The sequence below is a fragment of the Palaemon carinicauda genome, chromosome 8 (genome assembly GCF_036898095.1).
Source record: "Palaemon carinicauda isolate YSFRI2023 chromosome 8, ASM3689809v2, whole genome shotgun sequence".
Classification (NCBI taxonomy): Eukaryota; Metazoa; Arthropoda; class Malacostraca; order Decapoda; family Palaemonidae; genus Palaemon; species Palaemon carinicauda.
Window position 1 is genome coordinate 38,920,896 of NC_090732.1, and position 25,000 is coordinate 38,945,895.

A 25,000-nucleotide genomic window follows, 5' to 3' on the forward strand; every position below is an offset into this window, starting at 1 on the left:
AAATTTCAGGACATAAATTTCATAATTAACGAATTACTTTAAAACCATATCACAGAAAAAATTATTCTGAGCCTAGAAATGCAACAAAAGAATATGTTTGAATATTCAGCTAGTAAAATAAATTTATAAGGAAATTGCTATTATAACAAAGAATTTAAAAGACACACTCAATAAATGAACACAGCATGCAGGGCATAACGTAAAAACAAATACATTAATAAATCATTATCACTTGCAAAGAAAATAGTTACAAACACACACACACACACACTCTCTCTCACACACACGCGCACACACACACACATATATATATAGATACCTAATTATACATATATATATATATATATATATATATATATATATATATATATATATACATATATATATATGTATATACAAATATATATATATGTATATATATATATATATACATATATATATATGTATATATATATATATATATATATATATATATATATATATATATCAATATCGCATAGAATATACGAAACAATACACGTATAAAGCATTAGATGAAACAGATACATAAATAAATCCGTATCACATACAAAGGATAGGGAAGAGTAAAAATCTTTATGCATAGTCACTATGACAAATGACTGTAGACTACAGCTGTATAGGCTACAGGGTCCCATCGTCTGTAGAAAACACCAAAGGCTCAGAGATCCAGACAGACACATATTTCAAATTTTCTTTCTTTACTAACCCCGAAACAGCTGCGACAGGAAAGCCACGAGGACCTGTCTGAAGAGGAGGTAGGATATGCAGTTACAGGAGATACGATCATGACAGTTCTCTACACGTCGGGCTCCACCGGGGTGCCCAAAGGCGTGAGAGTGCCGCATAAGGCCGCCCTCAACCGCCTTGCCTGGCAGTGGGAGAACTTTCCTTACTATGAGGATGAGGTAGGCGTTTGAGTTCATCCATACTTGAGTTTTATGAAATAATGTAATAGAGGGTAATAAATATAAAGTATTGTGCTACATTTTGGTTGAAGACAGTCAGTTTTGAGAAAACAACGAATACACATACACATTATATATATATATATATATATATATATATATATATATATATATATATATATATATATATATATATATATATATATATATATATATATATAGTATATATATATATATATATATATATACAGTATATATATATATATATTCTTAGGATAACACTCACAAGAATTTTGAATTGTCAAGTCCTAAAGACCTCTTAACGCTTCGATTTCTTCATACTTTTTGAAAAAGCTTTTGACTGAAAGTCTTGAAATCGCCGTAACCATATATTACTAGATGAGATGTTAAGAGACCATTGATGTTAGTATCATGAATAGATTATGTGGTGAAAATAAGTACTATGTCGTACTTTCTAATTATGTTGAAAAGGTTCCACAATGATAAAAATGATTAAAAATTATACAGCTGACTTTATAGCTTTCATCTGTGAACTTAGTTACGGAAAGGATTATAAACATGCAAGTCAGGTAGCCTACTGATGTAAGGAAAAATGTGAACACTTCAAATGCATAACCGTTCAGTTAAAACAGATTAAAAACTAATTATATTACAGTTTCAGGTTGATGGGACCTTCTCTTTCCAAAATTCTTAGGGATCATCACTACTTTAGATTGAAGTCAGAGATAGTACAGTTACTTTTTTTTTTTTTTAATTCCGGTATATGTCACGGGAAGCTGATGAGCCGTGGTATTTTTTTTACGTTGTAGTCGATCCTTGTGGATTATACAAAATGGGAGAGTTTGAGAGACCTTGGATGGTTTTTATATTTCTCCCGTTGATTGATGTTTTTTTTTTTTTTTTTTTTTTTTTTTTTTCAAATATCTGCTATCTCCTAATAAAGGAATTGGTGAGTTTGAGTCTGACGGTTGTATAGTACATTGTAGCAGGTAATGCTGGTTTAGCAAAAAAATAAAAAATAAAAGCTATTGGCAATGTTGCCTGTAAACAAAGTTACTGAGCTTGTAAAAACGTGATGAAAAGCTTTTTGATTGTTTTCACCAAGTGCTCATAGGAAAATAACAATATTCTTTTATACAGCACTAAAACTAGAATTAATGAAAATGCCTTTGATCATGTACTTAAAAGCTTAGCAACTTTGTTTTACAGGCATCTTTGCCAACAGTTTCTCATTTGATAAACACAGCATTACCTGCTATAATGTACAGCTGTCAGGCGTCTTCTTAGCATCCCATGAAGTGTACCGGAATTAATGAATCCAACTGTACCTATAAATTCGGTAGTGGTATAGTAATTCCATATAAGGATTGTGATGAACGCTATATCGGTGAGAGCGTGTGCTCGTTGGAAGAGAGAAAAGGGGAGCATATTGCAGCTTGCAGGACAGGGAATTACTATTGTGCCATAGCTCGACAAACCTAGGAGAAAAGCCATGAAATTGCTTTTAAAAAAGCAAAAGTCATCTATAAATGTAGTAACAAGTCTATAAGGAGAACTACTGAAGGATTTGTGATCTTGTTAAATAAGTAATACAGGAATAACAGAAAATATCATTATTAGTGAGATAATACTGTATGTAAGCGGAGTAAGATCCACAATTTTAGGAACATCTGTGCCATGGTAAGCGGTGCCTCCTTCCCTGTTCCTCCTTTACAGGCGCATCCTCCACAGACTGTCCAACAAGAGACCAAAGATCGAAACCAAAACATCGAGTTAGGTGCCAACCATCGTTACATATCCCCCAGAAGATCTCTAAAATTTCTGGAAAGGAGAATGACCCACCAACCTGAAACTATACTATAATTTGTATTCTGTTTTAACTGTACGGCTATGTATTTGTAGTGTTTACATACTTTTCTTACATAACTTGTATGTTTATGATAATTTTAGTGACCAAGCCTACAAATGATGGACTAAAGCTTTAAAGTCTGCCGTGTAATCTACAAAAAACACACAGATACTTATACTTGTCTTTTATCATTGTAAAACATTTTCAACGTATATAAGTATATAGATATGCACAAATATGTATATACTGCATGCACTTCAGTGAACTCAGCCTCTTTATTTTCGTTTTAGGTTTGCTGCTTCAAAACAGCCCTGACGTTTGTCGATTCAATAAGTGAGATGTTTGGCCCACTTCTAACTGGACACAGAGTTGTTGTTGTCCCGAAGGTAATATCACTCTCATATTCCAGTTGTCGTCGCGAAATATAATAATCAAAATATTAATTTAATAGTACAGCCAAAAAAAAAAAAAAAAAAAAAAAATGATTGAACATGATTCCTTATGAATTATCACTTGGATACCCCTAAACGTGCTCTATGAACTACATTGAAAGAAATTTACCAAAGATGAAATATTTTGTTGATATTCCATCACGTTAGTCTGACGCAAAGAATGACGAATTTGCGCTCATGATTATCAGAATCATTACTATGTAGATTAATTGACATGCAACTCAAACTTTCGGCAGTCCATGACGGTGGCAGTAGACGAACTCGTGTCAGTCCTACAAAGGGAAAAAGTCGGACGCCTGGTGTTAGTACCGAGTCTCCTCAGGTCTATTTTGTTGCACTGTTCCTCCGACGATGGACAGACGTTGCTGTCTCACCTCAGGTAAGGAAGAAGCGGAAATTCAAGATATGGTTTGTAGATGTCATAAACAAAACAGAAATTCTTATAAATTATATCTAGTCTCAAGTTCAAAGAATGTCATAGTATTAACCCTCTTGCTTAAGGACTCGGGCAAACTTTTCTGTCTTTTTTTCTCTTCCTCTTATTATTTTAAGTTTTTATAGTTTATATATGAAAGGTCTATTTCAATGTTATTACTGTTCTTAAAACATTTTATATTGTTCATTACTTCTCTTGTAGTTTATTTATTGCCATATTTACTTCCCTCACCAGGCTATTTTTCCCTGTTTGAGCCCTAGGGCTTATAGCATCCTGCTTTTCCAACTATGGTTGTAGCTTAGCTGATAATAATAATAATAATAATAATAATAATAATAATAATAATAATAATAATAATAATAATAATAATAATAATAATGGAGAGGAGACGTGATGTCCCCTACTTATGAATGGTATTCCAAATCTCGAAACTTGTGGATTTAGCGTATGTAGCAATTACGTCTAAACGTTTGTCACGAGGAAGCCGAGTAATTACCTACTATACTGTAAGGTGCATTACCCTAATGGTCTTGAACTGAATTTACTGATCGAATCATTTATTTATCAAACGTGGAGGTCTTCTTGGATGATTGGGTCTGGTGTTGTTCATAAACACATAAAGAAAAGTTAAACTTTTAAAGAATTACCCAAATAAATACATTTATTTCCTTAAATTTGACCTTTTTATACAGCTAAAGAATTTCATTTACGCAATACTCTTTCATTATGTTTGGCTTCAATTCAGTTTAAATAGTGGAAAAAAAATAAAATAGAAAAATATCCGAAAGATAGTGTTTAAAGATCTTTATTGATAATCATCAAACTAGAAACTAGTGTCTATTACATTAAGATATCGGAATGAGCCCGCATAAATTACCTCAGTCATACAATAGAATCTAAAGTAGACTTATCTGCCACTATACTCTGAAAACAAGCTTTTCGAAGTTCATTAAAATAAACCTTAAAAGATAATGTAAAGGATTATCAGCGAGGATACAAATAATAAACTAGGCCGAATGATAATGAATTATTATTAGAGAGAAAATCATAAGAGACATCACTCAGAAATAGATCTGCTGCTAAATCTCCCGGGAGAATCAATACTCTTTGTTAAGTATTATGCAGAGAACGTATCCTAAGACTCTCTCTCCTCTTGACCAGGTTATGGGTGTGCTCAGGGGAAATCTTCCCGCCTGACTTGCTCCAGGCATTTTTTCAAACATTCACGGATGGACAGGTAAGAAGAATGTTATTTGTTTACAAGACCAGGCCCTCCATATACTGCCCAATTATGGAAAGCTATGGTTCTCCTCTATTACTTTTTCTTATAATTTAAAACAATTCGCCACATGGGAAATAAGTTAAAATTATAGAAAAAAAACTATAGAATTATGAAAAAAAGTAGCCTGGTTTCATCACTAAATGACCTGGAAGTTGCTGGAACTGACATCGCCAAAATTGTCTTGTCAACCGAAGAGAAGTTCGTGTCTCGTGATTACAGCGTACATTTGCTATATATATTCAAAATATATACTAAGTTAGAAATGGAGTAATTACTCAAAATTATCCATACAATATACAATTCACAAATAGTGACACTTTTGAGTAATTACTCCATTTTTAATTTAGTATACATTTTGAATATTTTACAAATGTACGCTGGCATCATGACTTCTGTTGGATTGACTACGTTGACGATGTCAGTTCCAGGTCGTTTATTGAGGAAACCAAGCTAGTTTTTCTTATAATTGTATAGTTTTTTTCAGTTTCAACTTGTTTCCCATATGGCTAATTGTTTTAAATTAGGAAAAAATAATAGAGGAAAAAAATAGCTTTGCAGGATTTTGCAGTATATGGAGGGAGAGCTTGGTCTTGTAAACAAATATCAAGGCGAATAATATGTAAAGTTAATACAATGTCTTGGACCGAAGAAAATCTTTAACTGAATATGCAAATTCTCTGTTCATACCTGCAATAAAAGAGTTGTGTGATGCTTTCAGACGATCTGCAACTTCTACGGGTCCACCGAGGTCATGGGTGATGTCACTTACATTCAGTTCCATAACAGCCAAGAGGCCGTGGTAAATTTGATCAACAGCAAGGTTCCTATCGGTGAGTACGATCCTTTTTTACTTGAAGATTTGAGTATATATTTTGAATATACATCAACTGTACGCTGGCATCACGAACTTCTGTTTGGTTGACTATGTTGACGATGTCAGTTCCAGGTCGTTTAGAGAGGAAACCAGGCTAGTTTTTTCTCTTATATAATTCTACAGCTCTTTATAATCTGAGCTTATTTCCTATGTGGCGAATTGTTTTAAATTATGAAAAAGTAATTAAGGAAAACAATAGCTTTGCATAATTTGGCAGTATGTGAAGAGCGTGGTCTTGTAAACAAATACCAAACACACACATGTGTGTATATATATATATATATATATATATATATATATATATATATACATATATATATATATATATATATATATATATATATATATATATATATATATATATATATATATGTATATATATATTAGTGGATTTGTCATTACCAGCACCACCTCAGTGTTCAGGCGCTACACCTAGTGTGGAATAGTACACCCCAACTGAGAATGCTGGACAATAATGAAATGTTATGACAATTTTGAAATAAGTGGTTAGACAAACAGCGTAAAATATACCGGAAATAGATAATTAAAAGTATACTCTATATCCCATGAATAAAAGGGTTAGTCCAAACTACATAAAACATAACGGAAATCTTTGGTAAAAGATTACTTTATTATTCCATGAATAGAGGGGTTAGTCAGACACATGACCGATAACAGATTAAATCTTTTCCGATGTTCATTAAGATTATATAAGGAATATCAAATGCAGTACAAAAACTCAACACAGTACAATGGTATAAAAGTTACAACAAACTTTGCACGCACACCTGAATGTTCCAATCCAGGCAGTGATCTATAATTAAATGAAATCACCTATCTATGTATCAAATAAGTGAGAAGATGATTATATGCAAACTTTCATGCGATTAAGCTGCCTTCATTTTATATAAAGTAGTTGCATGATGATATCCCTTGCATTTTAAAGTCAACTAAAAGTTCCTTTTTATCCTCACTGTTTTTGGGCACATGATCCTGGGCACTCTGATGAGCCTTCGAGTGTATCAAGAATTCCTACAGCTATTTGTATATAGTAATAAGGTTTTAGAATTTGATTGATTGGTATTATAACTAAGGAGTTCCCTTGTATTTTAGCAACAAACAACTATAATAATGGGGCCATATGATAACACTAGTTCAACTCCCGTAGATTTTGATTCAATGGCTCTGGTGCGGTTCAGTCTAAGTTCCTGAAGAGGACAGACCTTTTAGTTTGTTGAGCCTGTCCTTGTGACTCTTCTGTTACCCAATCATGCACGAGATGAATATAAATAAGAGATGAATAAAAATGAAGCGTGAAGATAATTCTGCACAAAATTCGCTGAAAGCTAATTGTTTATCCTTCTGGGTTATCACTGTAGCAAAGGGCTTGGATTCAGATGAAAGGCCTAAAAATATAGCAATCAATAGGGTCTCACTAATCACTACCGACATTGTTTTATATGTGACTCCCTCATCGTAACCTTCCTTAAGGAGGTTATTTTGCTATATAAAAATAATTCTAGTCTTCCCCTTGGTTAAATAATGCTCTTCAGCATCACAAATAATCGAAGATAGACTTCTGTCATTCTATCCGTGAACCAATTCAGCAAAACAGTCTGTATTTCTTACCACATTCACTGGGATATCATTAGATTCAGAGCACGATCACGAATTCTAGCTTCCGAAGTCTTAGGTTGTCACAAAATTTACTCGTCCCAACTCAAACTTACGTTCATCACCATCGAATATGAGATGACTTGAACTCCGGTCGTAAACTTTTTAGCGTAGTGGACATGATGGTGGAAATTACAGCGGAATAATGGAAGAAGAGGGGGCAAATATGAAGCCAATAATTACTTGATGTCTGGGCCGGAGCCGCAAGAAGACGATGCTCAAACTCGTTGTTTATTAATAAAACAAACTTTCCTTTAGTGCATATAAAACAGAGAACGTAAACAGTGGTGAAACATCAATAAACCACATTCTTGTATATAAGCTCCAGACTACAACAACCATACTCATCTTAGTCTGCAAAAAAGAAACATTGAACCAAAAATATATATACAGATACCTTAATAGGTATATCCAGTAATAATTATAATTGATAGTCTGCTCACCTACAGGGAAACTTTCGGTGTTATTGGATAACTTACTTTTAAGGCCATGGAAATCTACGCCTAGGTATTAAGTACGTTAACTGCCAATATGTTTTACACCTATGATTATACTCCGTTATTCTTTAAAATAAAAAAAAATCCATGATTGTTAAAAGTAGCCAAAATATCCTAAATACTGTGAAGAATTTCAATGTTTAGATATAAGAATGACACTGTAACAAACATTGGATTCCTTGTCATCACTATCACTGACCTAACACATAGAGATTTGACCCCTCTTACCAGCAGTATAATGATCGTTAAGTGGTTAATCCAGTTCATACTTGTTACAGAGATGCAAAATCATGAACATGCAGGGCGATGCTCGCTAGCTTTGTGATGATACCATGACTTTGAATAAGAAATCCTCTTTCAAAACTATTCATATGATAACTAAGGCATTTCATATGTAACACACTTCCTTCCTTTTCCCGGTAGGTGCCCCAATCACCAACTGTAAAATATTTCTCTTAAATGCTGACGGAGAACAAGTTCCAGACGGACAAATGGGGGAGGTATTTGCGGCTGGGCTGAACGTGGCTCTTGGTTACGTGGGAGGTGCTCAGCCGGACAAGTTCATTCAGAACAAATTTTCTGATGATCCAAGTAAGTCTTGCAGCTAAGACGAATTGAAAATATACTATATTCAAGAAAATTTAGGGGCTAGAATCATACTTTCACAAACAGTATTAAATTAAATTTCTATAAGTCTTGAAATATTGATAATTCGTCACATTACTATAATTTGAATCTTCTCTTATTCCAGCCTAGAGTAATTTCTGTCAATTTTCAGATTATTCGGTTCTCTATCGCACTGGTGACTTCGGTTGTGTTGTCAATGGAAACTTGGTGTTTGAAGGCCGCCTGGATTCTCAAATCAAGATCAGAGGTCACCGGGTGGACATGAGTGAAGTACAGGCAGCCGTCCAAAAAGTTCCAGGAGTGGATAAAAGTTACCTTCTCTGTTACAAGCCAGGAGAGGTCAACCAGGTATGATATGCCAATTAACGGTACACTATATGGGAAAAATAAGTACGCAAAAACCTCTATAGAACATACTAAAAACTAGAAAAATTCCTATGTTCACATAACCGCAACACCAAGTAAAGCTTTGTATTAGTTTAAAGGTACTTACCTAATGAAATTTAGCATCCCTGGAATGAAAAGACATTGCGTTTACAAAATAAAAAAAATACAGAAGGTTACCAAATATTGACAAAAAAGTCATATTATATCCAAATGATATGATGTGTATAATCTCTATTCGGGCACTGTTTACGTTGTCCATTCTTTCAACCTCTCTGGACTACAATGATTTTGTAATGATAAATTGGACAGCTAGCCATTAGTCTTTACAGTTGCCTCGATCTTCATGTACTTATCTTTGTCAAATAGCTTACTATGATACATATGATTTTCTGATAAAAAGAGAAAAAAGGCTGCATGTATGTAGAACAATAACAAATTAAAAAAATTAACCTAAAAAATATACTAACAATAAAGGAAGATCTAAACGATGGTCGTAGATCCTGGGGGCGTATGGGGTATGCATCCTACCCTACATTTGTGTATGGAAGTATGCCCTATGTAATCATCCTTCCCTTAATCCAATTGGGAATTAGGTCGCTCATTTCTGCTACAATTCTTATAATGGTAATCATATGTTTAATTCTTAATTTTAATGGGCCAGTCTAAAACCAGCTATAGATAGTTACCCTACTATTTATGGTTTTCTTAAGCTTGACTGTAGATATTGTTATGATAATAGAAATATGTAGTTGCATGAATGTATACTGCATTTGTACTTGAAATGCATCGGATGCTGTGAGGGGAGAGAGGAGGGTAAAAACGTGAGTTGGGGAGAAATCAGCTGACCAAGGGGATACGGGCTTGTTACGGCATGATGAATGCTCTTCATGCTTTATCTTTATTTATCTTTTCTATTTTTACTGCAAAATTTAATTTAGTAATCCTTTCTGTTTTCTAGTTGTTATATATCTCTTACATTCTCTATTCTAAATTAGTTACCCTATAAGTTATCCAATCTTATCTATCTAGATTCAGTGCTTGTGACGTCATGACATGGATTCCCATGCTAATCTGTTGTGGACCCTAACTTACCTGTATAAGCACTAGCTTCCACACAATATTGGCAACACGTCTTTTCGATTTGGATTCCTGGTTGTGATCCTCTATTCTGCTGGGTGCGGGCACTGACTTGACTTCTGTTTTCTGCTGCTTCCACACTCTGCCCCTTTTGAAAGCTTCTGGGACTCTCTATTCTCTCCATTTAAAGATCCTACAACTTCTGGTCTGACACTGGATTTAATTAGGGTATACACCCTAAGCTGATTCAGCACTCTTACTAGTAAAGTTATGCAACATTTACTTTGGGTATGCACTTTAAACTGATTCAGTACTCTTACTACTAAAGTTATGCAACATCCAACTTGGGTGTGCACCCTAAACTGATGCTGCATACTTACAACTAAACTTTTAAACTTTTGCGACAGTTGATTAAGATATGTACCCTATAACTCACAACTTATATACAGGCTTTCCATATCTGGGGAAGGAAAATGTGGACTACACCCTACAACAGTACACTGCTAGGGTGTTACAGGTTGTAGCTATGACAGCCCTGATGGAGAGCCATCTGTTCTTGGATATCCAAGCTATCTATTCCCTCAGATGATAAGGGGCTCCCCGCCCTCCATTTCCATGATGTCAGGACAAGTAGGGAGCATCTGACTCTGAGACTAAACGGCACAGATCTGCTAGTCTGTCCAACTCCGTGGCACCTGGGGTCCTAAGAGTGGTGAGGGTAATTCCAAAGATTGTATTAGGGAATTTTCTGATCCAATGCTGGTAGTCTATCACTGAGCAAAAGAGTGATGGTCCATCCGGGTTGTAAACTTAATACCTAGAAGGTAGTTCTTTGTGAGTCGTGAAATACTTGCGTTAGGCAGGGGATAGTATTACAGAGGAATAGGACACCGGATATTCCTTTCTATCTCTAATCTGGTACAGACATGCCAACAACTCAATGCCGAAAGCATCAATGTCTAAAATAAAAGGGCCTTGGTTGTTTGGGAATGCCAGTACTGACGGTCATGATATTCTTTAACTTCTTGTATGTGTCCTGGCATTGATCATCCCAGTACTCTACGCCCCTTTGGGTTGGTGCAAAATAGTGGTGTTGCCTTCTGGAAGAGATTGGGAACAAATTCACAATTATAATTCATGATACCTAAAAACTACCACAGGTCTCCACTCCCTTTGGTTCAGGCCTGTCTAAAAGACGTCTAATATGTTCCTGAAAAATTGCGACAACTTGTCGTGTAATGTGTCTCCCTGGGAAGTTCACTTCAGTCTGAAAAAGGTGTCATTTCTTAGATTCAAGTTTTGATTAATGGGTTCTGTATCCTTGAAGCACTTATTCCAGATTTTCTAAGGCCTGAGAGGAACTTTTTCCCACAATAATGACATCGTCCAGGTACACCAAAGCTTGCTGCCGGAAGAGACGTTTTAGGCAAGGTGCATGACACTTTGGATGGTAGTGTGGGCGTTGCAGAGGCCTTGTGCTAATCAGACATGCTCAAAGAGGCCATGGCATGTGAGGAATGCTGTCTTGTGGAAGTCTCGTGGATCTATACCAATCTGCCAATATCCTGAGGCTAGATCTAAACTCTGGAAGCAAAACCGACCCTTCCAAGGTATTAATGTATTCACTGATTAGTGGTAAAGGATATACGTCTTTCACCATTTTAGCATTTGCCTTACGGTAGTCCACAAGGTACTGTACCTCTCCATCTTTCTGCCTCACGAGTACCGGGTCTGCTGCCCATAAAGATGGTGAAGCCCTTGAGCATTCTGTGCAACATGTTCCCTTCCTCTCCTATAAATTCATTTGGTGTCCTCCTCATTCTATTTTGTATTGGTACCTTTTTGGTGTGGAAGTGTTAGAGATCAAATCCCCTAGGATAGTATCTTCGATATATGTTGTGAGGAGGTATGCTTGGAAGTTGATTTCACACGCTTTATTTTTTCAATTTTTTTACGGGTCGCAAAATAATTTTCTTATTTATTCCTCCTATAAGTCTCCCCCCTGTGTTATGTGACCACGTACTGTACAATACATGCATGTTGATCACAAGACTAAATATTGATATTCATTTAGTAATTTGTACGCTAGTCTTGTATTTATTTTTTAAGAACTTGTTAATTGAAGTTTTAGTTATAATAATCTACTAATGAAATATTGGAAATATGAATACAATTTTATTTTACACACAATTAGTGAAATTGTGGATATCTTACTTGCAGTTTTAACAATCTATGGTTTCAGTTAGGTATCTCTCTCTCTCTCTCTCTCTCTCTCTCTCTCTCTCTCTCTCTCTCTCTCTCTCTCTCTCTCTCTCTACAAGGAAGATATAGTGAGGTTATGGGTATCATTCTATCGAGATAATTTTGAACAAATAAATGATCTTAACGTTGCTAGGAGAGAGTGCACTATCGATAATTACAAATTTACCAGAATGAAACAATAGCATTGATTCTATGGAATCATTTCATCTGATGTTAGCATGACGTTGAATTAGACCCCTGGTGTCATCCATTGCAAGTATAACTTTCGAATTCTTAAGAAATCAAGAAATGTTTTATAATTATGCAAGCTATTCACCCAGAGAGAGAGAGAGAGAGAGAGAGAGAGAGAGAGAGAGAGAGAGAGAGAGAGAGAGAGAGAGAGAGAGAGAGAGAGAATTCCAAATTCAGAACATGATAAAAATTTCATACTAACTAATATTAATTAGTTAGGTTACGCACGCCCTTTATAAGTGCAGTTTTTAGCAATATGGTTTTCTGCAATACATCGAGTTGATTATATCTATATAGTACTGTACAACCACTAAATATCACATCAAACAAAATGAACATTAAGTTAGTAATATTGATAATTTCAAGATAATATCTTTGCCTCTTATTCCAGGCTCTGGTAGCTTTCTATACAACGCAAGATGCTGGTCTGACGGCCCAAGCACTGAAAACACACGTGGCAACCCTTCTGCAACCTTACATGTTGCCCCAGGTAAGAAGCAGTCATCATATAATAGTATGTGCTCAGTTTCAGAACGCTAAATTCACTGGCTACAACACCCAATTCATTCTCTGCACATTATCTACGACGTTTTTACTTCCAGAAGGCTAAATTCAGTAGTTACACCCCCACTTGCACTTATTAAACAGCCTCTATAATGTTTAGAACGCTTCAAAATGTCTAAATCACGATGAAATAACACCACACTGGAATTATTTCATTAGCTTAAATATTAATCAACAGAATAAATTAAATAAGTAGAATGTATTATTTCATGTAATCAATAGACAGAATAAGTCATGAGAGTTGTTTCATCCCTTCAATTTTCATCACATCTTAAACAGGAACACTTGTCAATAGTATTATGATACAAAGAATGAATGTCGCTTCTCCTTACAGTTAGTTAAAATGGATGACCTACCTCTTTTGGTCAACGGAAAAGTGGACCGCCAGAAGCTGTTGAAAATTTATGAAAGCAAAACTGAAGGTAAGCTTTCATAACTTTGATATATTAGGATTAATCCCTCTTTCTGAAAGTGAGTTTAAACTGAAAACAATAGCATAATCGCACTAAACCATTGAAAATTTACTTTACTGTGAGCCCTTTCAGGCATTTTGTTATGAAGCATTTTCAGGTTTTACATGTCAGTTCTTACATCTTTCACGTGGGAGAGAGGTATCTTTTTTGAGTTTCAATTCTTGTATTTAGTAGATATTATTTTTAAAGATGCAGGAAACTTTCTGACATTTTTTATAGGGTATTTTGAATTCATGGGGCCATTCTTGCATTCGAATTTTTAGTGTTCCTTTCTTTCATTTTCATTTTAAGGGCTATTTCTTTCTATTAAATCCTCTAGGGTAATTATTATTATTATTATTATTATTATTATTATTATTATTATTATTATTATTATTATTATTTTTATTATTATTATTATTATTATGTGTACCGATGATAATTTATAAACGAAATATTAACTCCTTTGGCCTTCTATTACTCAGGAGACTTACAAGAGATCCCGATCGACCTGGAAGGTGTGGCCAGCGAGCAGAAAGAGGCAGCCAAGGTGCTGCTCCAGACTGTTGGGAAAGTTTTGGGACCAGCCGTCACTGCAACTTGCGCTCTTTCCATCAAGACTAACTTCTTCCAGATTGGAGGCAACTCTCTCAACTCTGTGCTCACTGTAACGAGTCTCAGGGATCTTGGATACAACGTTGGTAGGTTAGGCAGGAAAATGGAATAGGCCAGAGAGATTTCATCTTTAAGGATTTGAAGAAATCTTTAGGATGCGTAGCCGTAAGATTAAATACTTTAAAATCATGAATTATTTTTAGAAAATTCGTGGAAAAATAGAATAAAAAAACCGAAATTAATTTCCTATTTGCATTAATAATGCGCAAATATTATATAAAGCTTTCCTTGTAGTTTTATTATATACACAAACACCTTTTATTTTATATAAGAAAAGTCTGTATTTACTGTTTACTCCTTTGAGTGCTTATTAGAGTATAATAAACCGGATAATATCTATTTGTCATAAACATTTAAACTCGAAGACAAAATCCATTATGACTGATGTGATTAAATTCAGCATACATAACAAAGATATAATAATAAGTTAAGACTAAATGTATCTAATAGGGATTTCAATACCATATAATAGGTTGTCAAAATAACTTACAGTGAAGACTTATTTTATCAAGTATCTCAACCCCGTTAGTTGTAGGGTTCTAGATGAAAAATACAAGTGATTGAATATTAATGATGTCACTTACATTTCTCAAAAGGGCGAAAATTCTTGATACCAGTATATATTTGAATGAGCTAACATCCACTACTTAGTTCCAAGTATCTAAAAAACTATTATACAATCTAATAAGAGACCATAGACAATTATCTAATTGGTATGATTTACTTACCACCATAAATCTCCTGTAGAGCTTATCAGTAATAATAATGATAATAACAAAAACCTACATATATAAAAATAGCGTCTATGAATGTTCTAAAGGTGATGACAAAGTCTTCCAGGGGTTAAGGGAAGATATTTAGGTCTGTATAACTGGTGAGAATGAACTACAATTCATTTTGGTCTCCTCACTCATCACTGTACAGTATGGGAGAAAACAGATGGGTTAGTCTAAAAATCCCCAAAACAACCCAAGAGTCCCTATTTCCACAAATATATTTTCTTCTGATCCTGTAGGCCTTACTAATATAGAAATTGCTCACTATACTTCATATACTGTAAGTGCAAGGAAACTAATTGCAACAATATAAAGGTTTACTCGTCTTTGTTTCTTCTTCATAGAAATCTGTATAGAATATCCCTATCAGACACTCAAAATTCCCAAATCTAGGGATAAATCCCCATATCTGACAACTCTGGCCCGGTGACTCTCTAGTGAAGAAAATTATAAGATACTCAACAATTAGATATTAATAAGATTTGCTGCTGCTCCTTTGAAAAGGATAAAGGACCCTGCTGACTGTAACAAAATGATTTCCTTTTACCAGGCATTGGCCAATTCCTGAAAGCTGAGACATTAGGAGAAGTGTTGTGTCAAATGAACAAAATCAAAGATGGGGGAAAATCACAAGAAACTTGCAACAAGTCTGGAAATACTGCACAATACGTATGCAAGCCTTTTGATTATGACCACATTCAGCAAGTCCTCAGGTATGGGATTCCTATTGGTTTTTCGATGCTTGGCATTTTAGAATATATGTTTCATATAATTGAACTAGTTAACAGATTTTCTTAGTTCGTCAATCCATCGTCTTCTCTTCCTTCCCCTGCTTCTCTTGTAATCTCTAGGGACCCATTCTGTTATTCTTAAAGTCCATCTATTGTCAATCATTCTCACTATATGTCCTACCCATGTCCTTTTCTTTTTATCTCTTTATTACATTTCGTTTGAATATCTTCTACTTTATTTTGCTCTCGTGTCTATGTTGCTATTTTTTTCTGTCTCTTTGTATTATTCCTATCGTTAATCTTTCCATTGTTCTTTGAGTTGTAACTAGCTAATAAATTATGCAAGACTTCACCAATGGATTCCTATTGAATAGTAAAACATCTAGAGTTTCTATTTCCGTTTGTTTATAGTATACTAGATTACCTATTGTCCTGATTGCAGGTTGATAAGCGAGAGTTTCTCTAAAAAAGGAGATTTGGAAATCTGGCTTAAAACCGAGCCATGGGAATACGTACAGATGTTAACACCTCTAATGCCAATTATCATCAAGCAAGGTCTCAGGTGAGTCATTATTATCAGTATGTGGTTGTTCTTTCTACAAAATGTCATAAATGGATGTAGAATGATGTACAGTAACTCATATAAGTTAAACCATAGCTGAGTTGATAGGTAAAGTAGGGTGAGATTATAGTTAACATCTGGAATTCGCCGTGCACTTGTACAGTCACTCATATAAGTTGGTGGATGTCCGGGTATTTCAGAGATTTCCATTTCACCTTTTTCTGGACGACAGGTGTCTTGGAGAGGGAAACCAGTCAAACATTTAACTACTAATAGTTGAACATTTGAGTGGTTTCATTCTTCTAGACACCTGTCATCGAGAAAGGGGTGAAATGGAAATCTCTCCGAAATACCCGGACATCCACCACTTATATGAGTGCCTGTACAAGTGCATGGCTACTTCCAGATGTCAACTATAGTCTCGCCCTACTTTGCTTATCAACTCAGCTATGATTTGACTTAGAGGTACAAAGCTTCCATCTCTTAATGCTATTTGAATGAGTATCCATCCAGCCAATCTTTACTCTGCTGTTATTTTCGAAAATAGTTTATTCTAACTTCAGTTGAATGAGCGAATATGATAGTTTCTATATTCTGTTACTACGTCAAAATTGATTTCCCTTGATATTAAAGTAATATCAAAGGTAATTATCGATTTTTTTTTCTGCTCAAGGGTCTAACTATTGTAAATAAATCTTCCCTAGTTTTCACTTCTTACTTCTTATCTCTGTGTATTTACTTTGAAAGCTGCCAATCGAGTCAATCTGTGATATCTTATCAAGAATCTACTGATTATCTCCCCCATGACTATGATCTAACGTTTCTATTTCCTCATAATCGACAACGTTATGAAATCATATTTTTTTTTTCATTTTCAAATAAAGGATAATATTACTTCTTCACACAAAACCCCAGACAGTTGTCATCCTAGATAGACGAAATCGCAATGATATCTTAAGAAACATTTACTGTTCTCTGCTAATATATTTATACTGTCATACATTTATGGGAATGTTTCAACGTTATGGCTCCTTTCAATGGTATATATATATATATATATATATATATATATATATATATATATATATATATATATATATATATATATATGTGTAAAATGAATCATTTGTAACTAGTCAATTTAATTATAACAGTAATTATCAAGGGATTAGTTTACTTTTCAAATTTAATAGCAAACTTACTCTAAATTAAAGAGGAATATAATATCTGGAACTTCTCTTTAACTAAGTAAAGTTTGTTTTTCATCAATGGGAGGTATTCATAAAAATGAAGGATATCCATGTAAGCATAAGGTAGAAGTACAAGGTAATTCTCTGAAGCAAAAGGTAGAAGTATAAGCAAATCTTTCTTTCCATATTCATAATGATTACCTTTTACTTGCGAGGATATCCTCCAAGCAGAAGTAGAAGGTTGACTTGTGTTTCGGGAGCGCTTAGTTACATGTTGGAACTTGTAAGATTTAATTTGTGCTGTCAAGATAAGAAAGAGTTTAGTATTTATAATACGTATTTAATGCCCTTTTTTTACTTGTATTTAATTAAGTTTACGCATTAGAAAGAACGCAGACGCCGCCGCGCCTTCCCCAATGCCTCGCTGGCGACATCTATTCCCCACCCCTTGCATTAGAAGTTCTTTGACCTCTTTTTAGGTCCCCCACCCCTTGCATTAGAAGTTCTTTGACCTCTTTTTAGGTCCCCCACCCCTTGCATTAGAAGTTCTTTGACCTCTTTTTAGGTCCCCCACCCCTTGCATTAGAAGTTCTTTGACCTCTTTTTAGCTCCCACACCCCTTGCATTAGAAGTTATTTGACCTCTTTTTAGCTCCCACACCCTTTGCATTAGAAGTTATTTGACCTCTTTTTAGCTCCCACACCCCTTGCATTAGAAGTTATTTGACCTCTTTTTAGCTCCCACACCCCTTGCATTAGAAGTTCTTTGACCTCTTTTTAGCTCCCACACCCTTTGCATTAGAAGTTATTTGACCTCTTTTTAGCTCCCACACCCCTTGCATTAGAAGTTCTTTGACCTCTTTTTAGGTCCCCCACCCCTTGCATTAGAAGTTCTTTGACCTCTTTTTAGGTCCCCCACCCCTTGCATTAGAAGTTCTTTGACCTCTTTTTAGCTCCCACACCCCTTGCATTAGAATTTATTTGACCTCTTTTTAGCTCCCACACCCTTTGCATTAGAAGTTATTTGACCTCTTTTTAGCTCCCACACCCCTTGCATTAGAAGTTATTTGACCTCTTTTTAGCTCCCACACCCCTTGCATTAGAAGTTATTTGACCTCTTTTTAGCTCCCACACCCCTTGCATTAGAAGTTATTTGACCTCTTTTTAGCTCCCACACCCTTTGCATTAGAAGTTATTTGACCTCTTTTTAGCTCCCACACCCCTTGCATTAGAAGTTATTTGACCTCTTTTTAGCTCCCACACCCCTTGCATTAGAAGTTATTTGACCTCTTTTTAGCTCCCACACCCTTTGCATTAGAAGTTATTTGACCTCTTTTTAGCTCCCACACCCCTTGCATTAGAAGTTATTTGACCTCTTTTTAGCTCCCACACCCCTTGCATTAGAAGTTATTTGACCTCTTTTTAGCTCCCACACCCTTTGCATTAGAAGTTCTTTGACCTCTTTTTAGCTCCTCCACCCATTGCATTAGAAGTGCTTTGACCTCTTTTTAGCTTCCCCACCCCTTGCATTAGAAGTTCTTTGACCTCTTTTTAGCTCCCACACCCCTTGCATTAGAAGTTCTTTGACCTCTTTTTAGCTTCCCCACACCTTGCATTAGAAGTTCTTTGACCTCTTTTTAGCTCTCACACCCCTTGCATTAGAAGTTCTTTGACCTCTTTTTAGCTCCCACACCCCTTGCATTAGAAGTTCTTTGACCTCTTTTCAGCTCCCACACCCCTTGCATTAAGAGTTCTTTGACCTCTTTTTAGCTCCCACACCCCTTGCATTAGAAGTTCTTTGACCTCTTTTTAGCTTCCCCACCCCTTGCATTAGAAGATCTTTGACCTCTTTTTAGCTCCCACACCCCTTGCATTAGAAGTGCTTTGACCTCTTTTTAGCTTCCCCACCCCTTGCATTAGAAGATCTTTGACCTCTTTTTAGCTCCCACACCCCTTGCATTAGAAGTTCTTTGACCTCTTTTTAGCTCCTCCACCAATTGCATTAGAAGTGCTTTGACCTCTTTTTAGCTTCCCCACCCCGTGCATTAGAAGTTCTTTGACCTCTTTTTAGCTCCCACACCCCTTGCATTAGAAGTTCTCTGACCTCTTTTTAGCTTCCCCACCCCTTGCATTAGAAGATCTTTGACCTCTTTTTAGCTCCCACACCCCTTGCATTAAAAGTTCTTTGACCTCTTTTTAGCTCCCACACCCCTTGCATTAGAAGTTCTTTGTCCTCTTTTTAGCTTCCCCCCTTGCATTAGAAGTTCTTTGACCTCTTTTTAGCTCCCACATCCCTTGCATTAGAAGTTCTTTGACATCTTTTTAGCTCCCACACCCCTTGCATTAGAAGTTCTTTGACCTCTTTTTAGCTCCTACACCCCTTGCATTAAAAGTTCTTTGACCTCTTTTTAGCTCCCACACCCCTTGCATTAGAAGTTCTTTGACCTCTTTTTAGCTCCCCCGCCCCTTGTATTAGGAGTTCTTTGACCTTTTTTTAGCTTCCCCACCCCGTGCATTAGAAGTTCTTTGACCTCTTTTTAGGTCCCCCACCCCGTGCATTAGAAGTTCTTTGAACTTTTTTTAGCTCCCCCACCCCGTGCATTAGAAGTTCTTTGACCTCTTTTTAGCTCCCACACCCCTTGCATTAGAAGTTCTTTGACCTCTTTTTAGGTCCCCCACCCCTTGCATTAGAAGTTCTTTGACCTCTTTTTAGCTCCAACACCCCTTGCATTAGAAGTTCTTTGACCTCTTTTTAGCTCCTCCACCCCTTGCATTAGAAGTTCTTTGACCTCTTTTTAGCTCCCACACCCCTTGCATTAGAAGTTCTTTGACCTCTTTTTAGGTCCCCCACCCCTTGCATTAGAAGTTCTTTGACCTCTTTTTAGGTCCCCCACCCCTTGCATTAGAAGTTCTTTGACCTCTTTTTAGCTCCTCCACCCCTTGCATTAGAAGTTCTTTGACCTCTTTTTAGGTCCCCCACCCCTTGCATTAGAAGTTCTTTGACCTCTTTTTAGGTCCCCCACCCCTTGCATTAGAAGTTCTTTGACCTCTTTTTAGGTCCCCCACCCCTTGCATTAGAAGTTCTTTGACCTCTTTTTAGCTCCTCCACCCCTTGCATTAGAAGTTCTTTGACCTCTTTTTAGCTCCCACACCCCTTGCATTAGAAGTTCTTTGACCTCTTTTTAGGTCCCCCACCCCTTGCATTAGAAGTTCTTTGACCTCTTTTTAGCTCCCACACCCCTTGCATTAGAAGTTCTTTGACCTCTTTTTAGCTCCTCCACCCCTTGCATTAGAAGTTCTTTGACCTCTTTTTAGCTCCCACACCCCTTGCATTAGAAATTCTTTGACCTCTTTTTAGTTCCCACACCCCTTGCATTAGAAGTTCTTTGACCTCTTTTTAGCTCCCACACCCCTTGCATTAGAAGTTCTTTGACCTCTTTTTAGCTCCTCCACCCCTTACATTAGAAGTTCTTTAACCTCTTTTTAGCTCCCACACCCCTTGCATTAGAAGTTCTTTGACCTCTTTTAGCTCACCCACCCCTTGCAGTAGAAGTTCTTTGACCTCTTTTTAGCTCCCATACCCCTTGCATTAGAAGTTTTTTTACCTCTTTTTAGGTCCCCCACCCCTTGCATTAGAAGTTCTTTAACCTTTTTTTAGCTCCCACACCCCTTGCATTAGAAGTTCTTTGACCTCTTTTTAGCTCCTCCACCCCTTGCATTAGAAGTTCTTTGACCTTTTTTAGCTCCCACACCCCTTGCATTAGAAGTTCTTTGACCTCTTTTTAGGTCCCCCACCCCTTGCATTAGAAGTTCTTTGACCTCTCTTTAGCTCCTTCACCCCTTGCATTAGAAGTTCTTTGACCTCTTTTTAGCTCCCACACCCCTTGCATTAGAAGTTCTTTGACCTCTTTTTAGCTCCTCCACCCCTTGCATTAGAAGTTCTTTGACCTCTTTTTAGGTCCCCCACCCCTTGCATTAGAAGTTCTTTGACCTCTTTTTAGCTCCTTCACCCCTTGCATTAGAAGTTCTTTGACCTCTTTTTAGCTCCCACACCCCTTGCATTAGAAGTTCTTTGACCTCTTTTTAGCTCCCCCACCCCTTGCATTAGAAGTTTTTTGACCTCTTTTTAGGTCCCACACCCCTTGCATTAGAAGTTCTTTGACCTCTTTTTAGCTCCCACACCCCTTGCATTAGAAGTTCTTTGAACTCTTTTTAGCTCCTATACCTTTTGCATTAGAAGTTCTTTGACCTCTTTTTAGGTCCCACACCCCTTGCATTAGAAGTTCTTTGACCTCTTTTTAGCTCCCACCCCCCGTGCATTAGAAGTTCTTTGACCTCTTTTAAGCTCCCACACCCCTTGCATTAGAAGTTCTTTGACCTCTTTTTAGCTCCCACACCCCTTGCATTAGAAGTTCTTTGACCTCTTTTTAGCTCCCACACCCCTTGCATTAAAAGTTCTTTGACCTCTTTTTAGCTTCCCCTCCCTTGCATTAGAAGTTCTTTGACATCTTTTTAGGTCCCCCACCCCTTGTATTAGAAGTTCTTTGACCTTTTTTTAGCTCCCCCACCCCGTGCATTAGAAGTTCTTTGACCGCTTTTTAGGTCCCCCACCCCGTGCATTAGAAGTTCTTTGACCTCTTTTTAGCTCCTACACCCCTTGCATTAGAAGTTCTTTGACCTCTTTTTAGCTCCCCCACCCCTTGCATTAGAAGTTCTTTGACCTCTTTTTAGCTCCTACACCACTTACATTAGAAGTTCTTTGAGTTCTTTTTAGCTCCCCCACCCCTTGCATTAGAAGTTCTTTGACCTCTTTTTAGCTCCTACATCCCTTGCATTAGAAGTTATTTGACCTCTTTTTAGGTCCCCCCTGTGCCTTAGAAGTTCTTTGACCTCTTTTTAACTCCCCCACCCCTTGTATTAGAAGTTCTTTGACCTATTTTTAGCTCCCCCGCCCCGTGCATTAGAAGTTCTTTGACCTCTTTTTAGCTCCTACACCCCTTGCATTAGAAGTTCTTTGACCTCTTTTTAGCTCCTACACCCCTTACATTAGAGGTTCTTTGACCTCTTTTTAGGCCCCCCACCCCTTGCATTAGAAGTTCTTTGACCTCTTTTTAGCTCCCCCACCCCTTGCATTAGAAGTTCTTTGAACTTTTTTTAGCTCCCCCACCCCGTGCATTAGAAGTTCTTTGACCTCTTTTTAGCTCCCACACCCCTTGCATTAGAAGTACTTTGACCTCTTTTTAGCTCCCACACCCTTTGCATTAGAAGTACTTTGACCTCTTTTTAGCTCCTCCACCCATTGCTTTAGAAGTGCTTTGACCTCTTTTTAGCTTCCCCACCCCTTGCATTAGAAGTTCTTTGACCTCTTTTTAGCTCCCACACCCCTTGCATTAGAAGTTCTTTGACCTCTTTTTAGCTCCCACACCCCTTGCATTAGAAGTTCTTTGACCTCTTTTTAGCTCCTACACCCCTTGCATTAGAAGTTCTTTGACCTCTTTTTAGCTCCCACACCCCTTGCATTAGAAGTACTTTGACCTCTTTTTAGCTCCTTCACCCCTTGCATTAGAAGTTCTTTGACCTCTTTTTAGGTCCCTCACCCCTTGCATTAGAAGTTCTTTGACCTCTTTTTAGGTCCCTCACCCCTTGCATTAGAAGTTCTTTGACCTCTTTTTAGGTCCCTCACCCGTTGCATTAGAAGTTCTTTGACCTCTTTTTAGCTCCCACACCCCTTGCATTAGAAGTTCTTTGACCTCTTTTTAGGTCCCTCACCCCTTTGCATTAGAAGTTCTTTGACCTCTTTTTAGGTCCCTCACCCCTTGCATTAGAAGTTCTTTGACCTCTTTTTAGCTCCCACACCCCGTGCATTAGAAGTTCTTTGACCTCTTTTTAGCTCCCACACCCCTTGCTTTAGAAGTTCTTTGACCTCTTTTTAGCTCCTACACCCCTTGCATTAGAAGTTCTTTTACCTCTTTTTAGCTCCCACACCCCTTGCATTAGAAGTTCTTTGACCTCTTTTCAGCTCCAACATACCTTGCATTAGAAGTTCTTTGACCTCTTTTTAGCTCCCCTACACCTTGCATTAGAAGTTCTTTGACCTCTTTTTAGCTCCTCCACCCCTTGCATTAGAAGTTCTTTGACCTCTTTTTAGCTCCCACACTCCTTGCATTATAAGTTCTTTGACCTCTTTTCAGGTCCCCCTCCCCTTGCATTAGAAGTTCTTTGACCTCTTTTAGCTCCTTCACCCCTCGCATTAGAAGTTCTTTGACCTCTTTTTAGCTCCCCCACCCCTTGCATTAGAAGTTCTTTGACCTCTTTTTAGCTCCCACACCCCTTGCATTATAAGTTCTTTGACCTCTTTTAGCTCACCCACCCCTTGCAGTAGAAGTTATTTGACCTCTTTTTAGCTCCCCCACCCCTTGCATTAGAAGTTTTTTTACCTCTTTTTAGGTCCCCCACCCCTTGCTTTAGAAGTTCTTTAACCTTTTTTTAGCTCCCACACCCCTTGCATTAGAAGTTCTTTGACCTATTTTTAGCTCCCAAACCCCTTGCATTAGAAGTTTTTTTTTACCTCTTTTTAGCTTCCACACCCCTTGCATTAGAAGTTCTTTGACCTCTTTTTAGGTCCCCCACCCCTTGCATTAAAAGTTCTTTGACCTCTTTTTAGCTCCCACACCCCTTGCATTAGAAGTTTTTTTTACCTCTTTTTAGCTCCCACACCTCTAGCATTAGAAGTTCTTTGACCTCTTTTTAGCTCTCACACCTTTAGCATTAGAAGTTCTTTGACCTCTATTTAGCTCCCACACTTCTAGCATTAGAAGTTCTTTGACCTCTTTTTAGCTCCCACACCTCTAGCATTAGAAGTTCTTTGACCTCTTTTTAGCTCCTAAACCTCTAGAATTAGAAGTTCTTTGACTTCTTTTTAGCTCCCACACCTCTAGCATTAGAAGTTCTTTGAGTTCTTTTTAGCTCCCACACCTCTAGCATTAGAAGTTCTTTGATCTCTTTTCAGCTCCCTTACTTCAAGCATTAGAAGTTCTTTGACCTCTCTTTATAGCTCCCACACCTCTAACAATAGAAGCTCTTTGACCTATCTCTTTAGCCCCCTCACTTCTAGCATTAGAAGTTTTTTGACATTTATTTCTAGGTTCCATACTTCTAGCATTAGAGGCTATCTACTTTTAGGTGTCTTATCTCTGGCATTAGAGGCTCCTCTTCGCTGTTCTCTCCTGTCTTCTAGTTTCTAAGATCTTCTTTCATTAGATTATCTGTTTCTTTCGAGATTTCATTGTCTCTTTTCCTTAGTTCGTCAGTGTCCTTCTAGATTTCAAAAGAGATTTCAGTGCCGTGAGTCCTCTGTTCGTCAGATTCCTCAGGGAAATCGAAGGCATTTATTCTTTACCTATCTGGGCAATGAGTAAAAAGATGAATACTATCGATTTCTCCACATACACTATCA

At 36.9% G+C, this 25,000-nt stretch overlaps 1 protein-coding gene across 2 annotated transcripts in view; it reads left to right on the forward strand.

Annotated features, from left to right (window-relative positions):
• e (nonribosomal peptide synthetase ebony) overlaps nucleotides 1-25,000 on the forward strand; it is a 76,169-nt gene that overhangs the window by 43,576 nt on the left and 7,593 nt on the right. For both annotated transcript variants that reach the window (XM_068378583.1, XM_068378584.1), the window contains exons 5-16: nucleotides 738-926; nucleotides 3,087-3,182; nucleotides 3,485-3,627; nucleotides 4,846-4,921; nucleotides 5,685-5,796; nucleotides 8,435-8,602; nucleotides 8,790-8,986; nucleotides 12,987-13,085; nucleotides 13,494-13,581; nucleotides 14,097-14,312; nucleotides 15,613-15,775; nucleotides 16,236-16,355. In XM_068378583.1, the coding sequence (XP_068234684.1) occupies nucleotides 738-926; nucleotides 3,087-3,182; nucleotides 3,485-3,627; nucleotides 4,846-4,921; nucleotides 5,685-5,796; nucleotides 8,435-8,602; nucleotides 8,790-8,986; nucleotides 12,987-13,085; nucleotides 13,494-13,581; nucleotides 14,097-14,312; nucleotides 15,613-15,775; nucleotides 16,236-16,355 (1,667 nt within the window). The remainder of the gene's footprint in view (nucleotides 1-737; nucleotides 927-3,086; nucleotides 3,183-3,484; nucleotides 3,628-4,845; nucleotides 4,922-5,684; nucleotides 5,797-8,434; nucleotides 8,603-8,789; nucleotides 8,987-12,986; nucleotides 13,086-13,493; nucleotides 13,582-14,096; nucleotides 14,313-15,612; nucleotides 15,776-16,235; nucleotides 16,356-25,000) is intronic.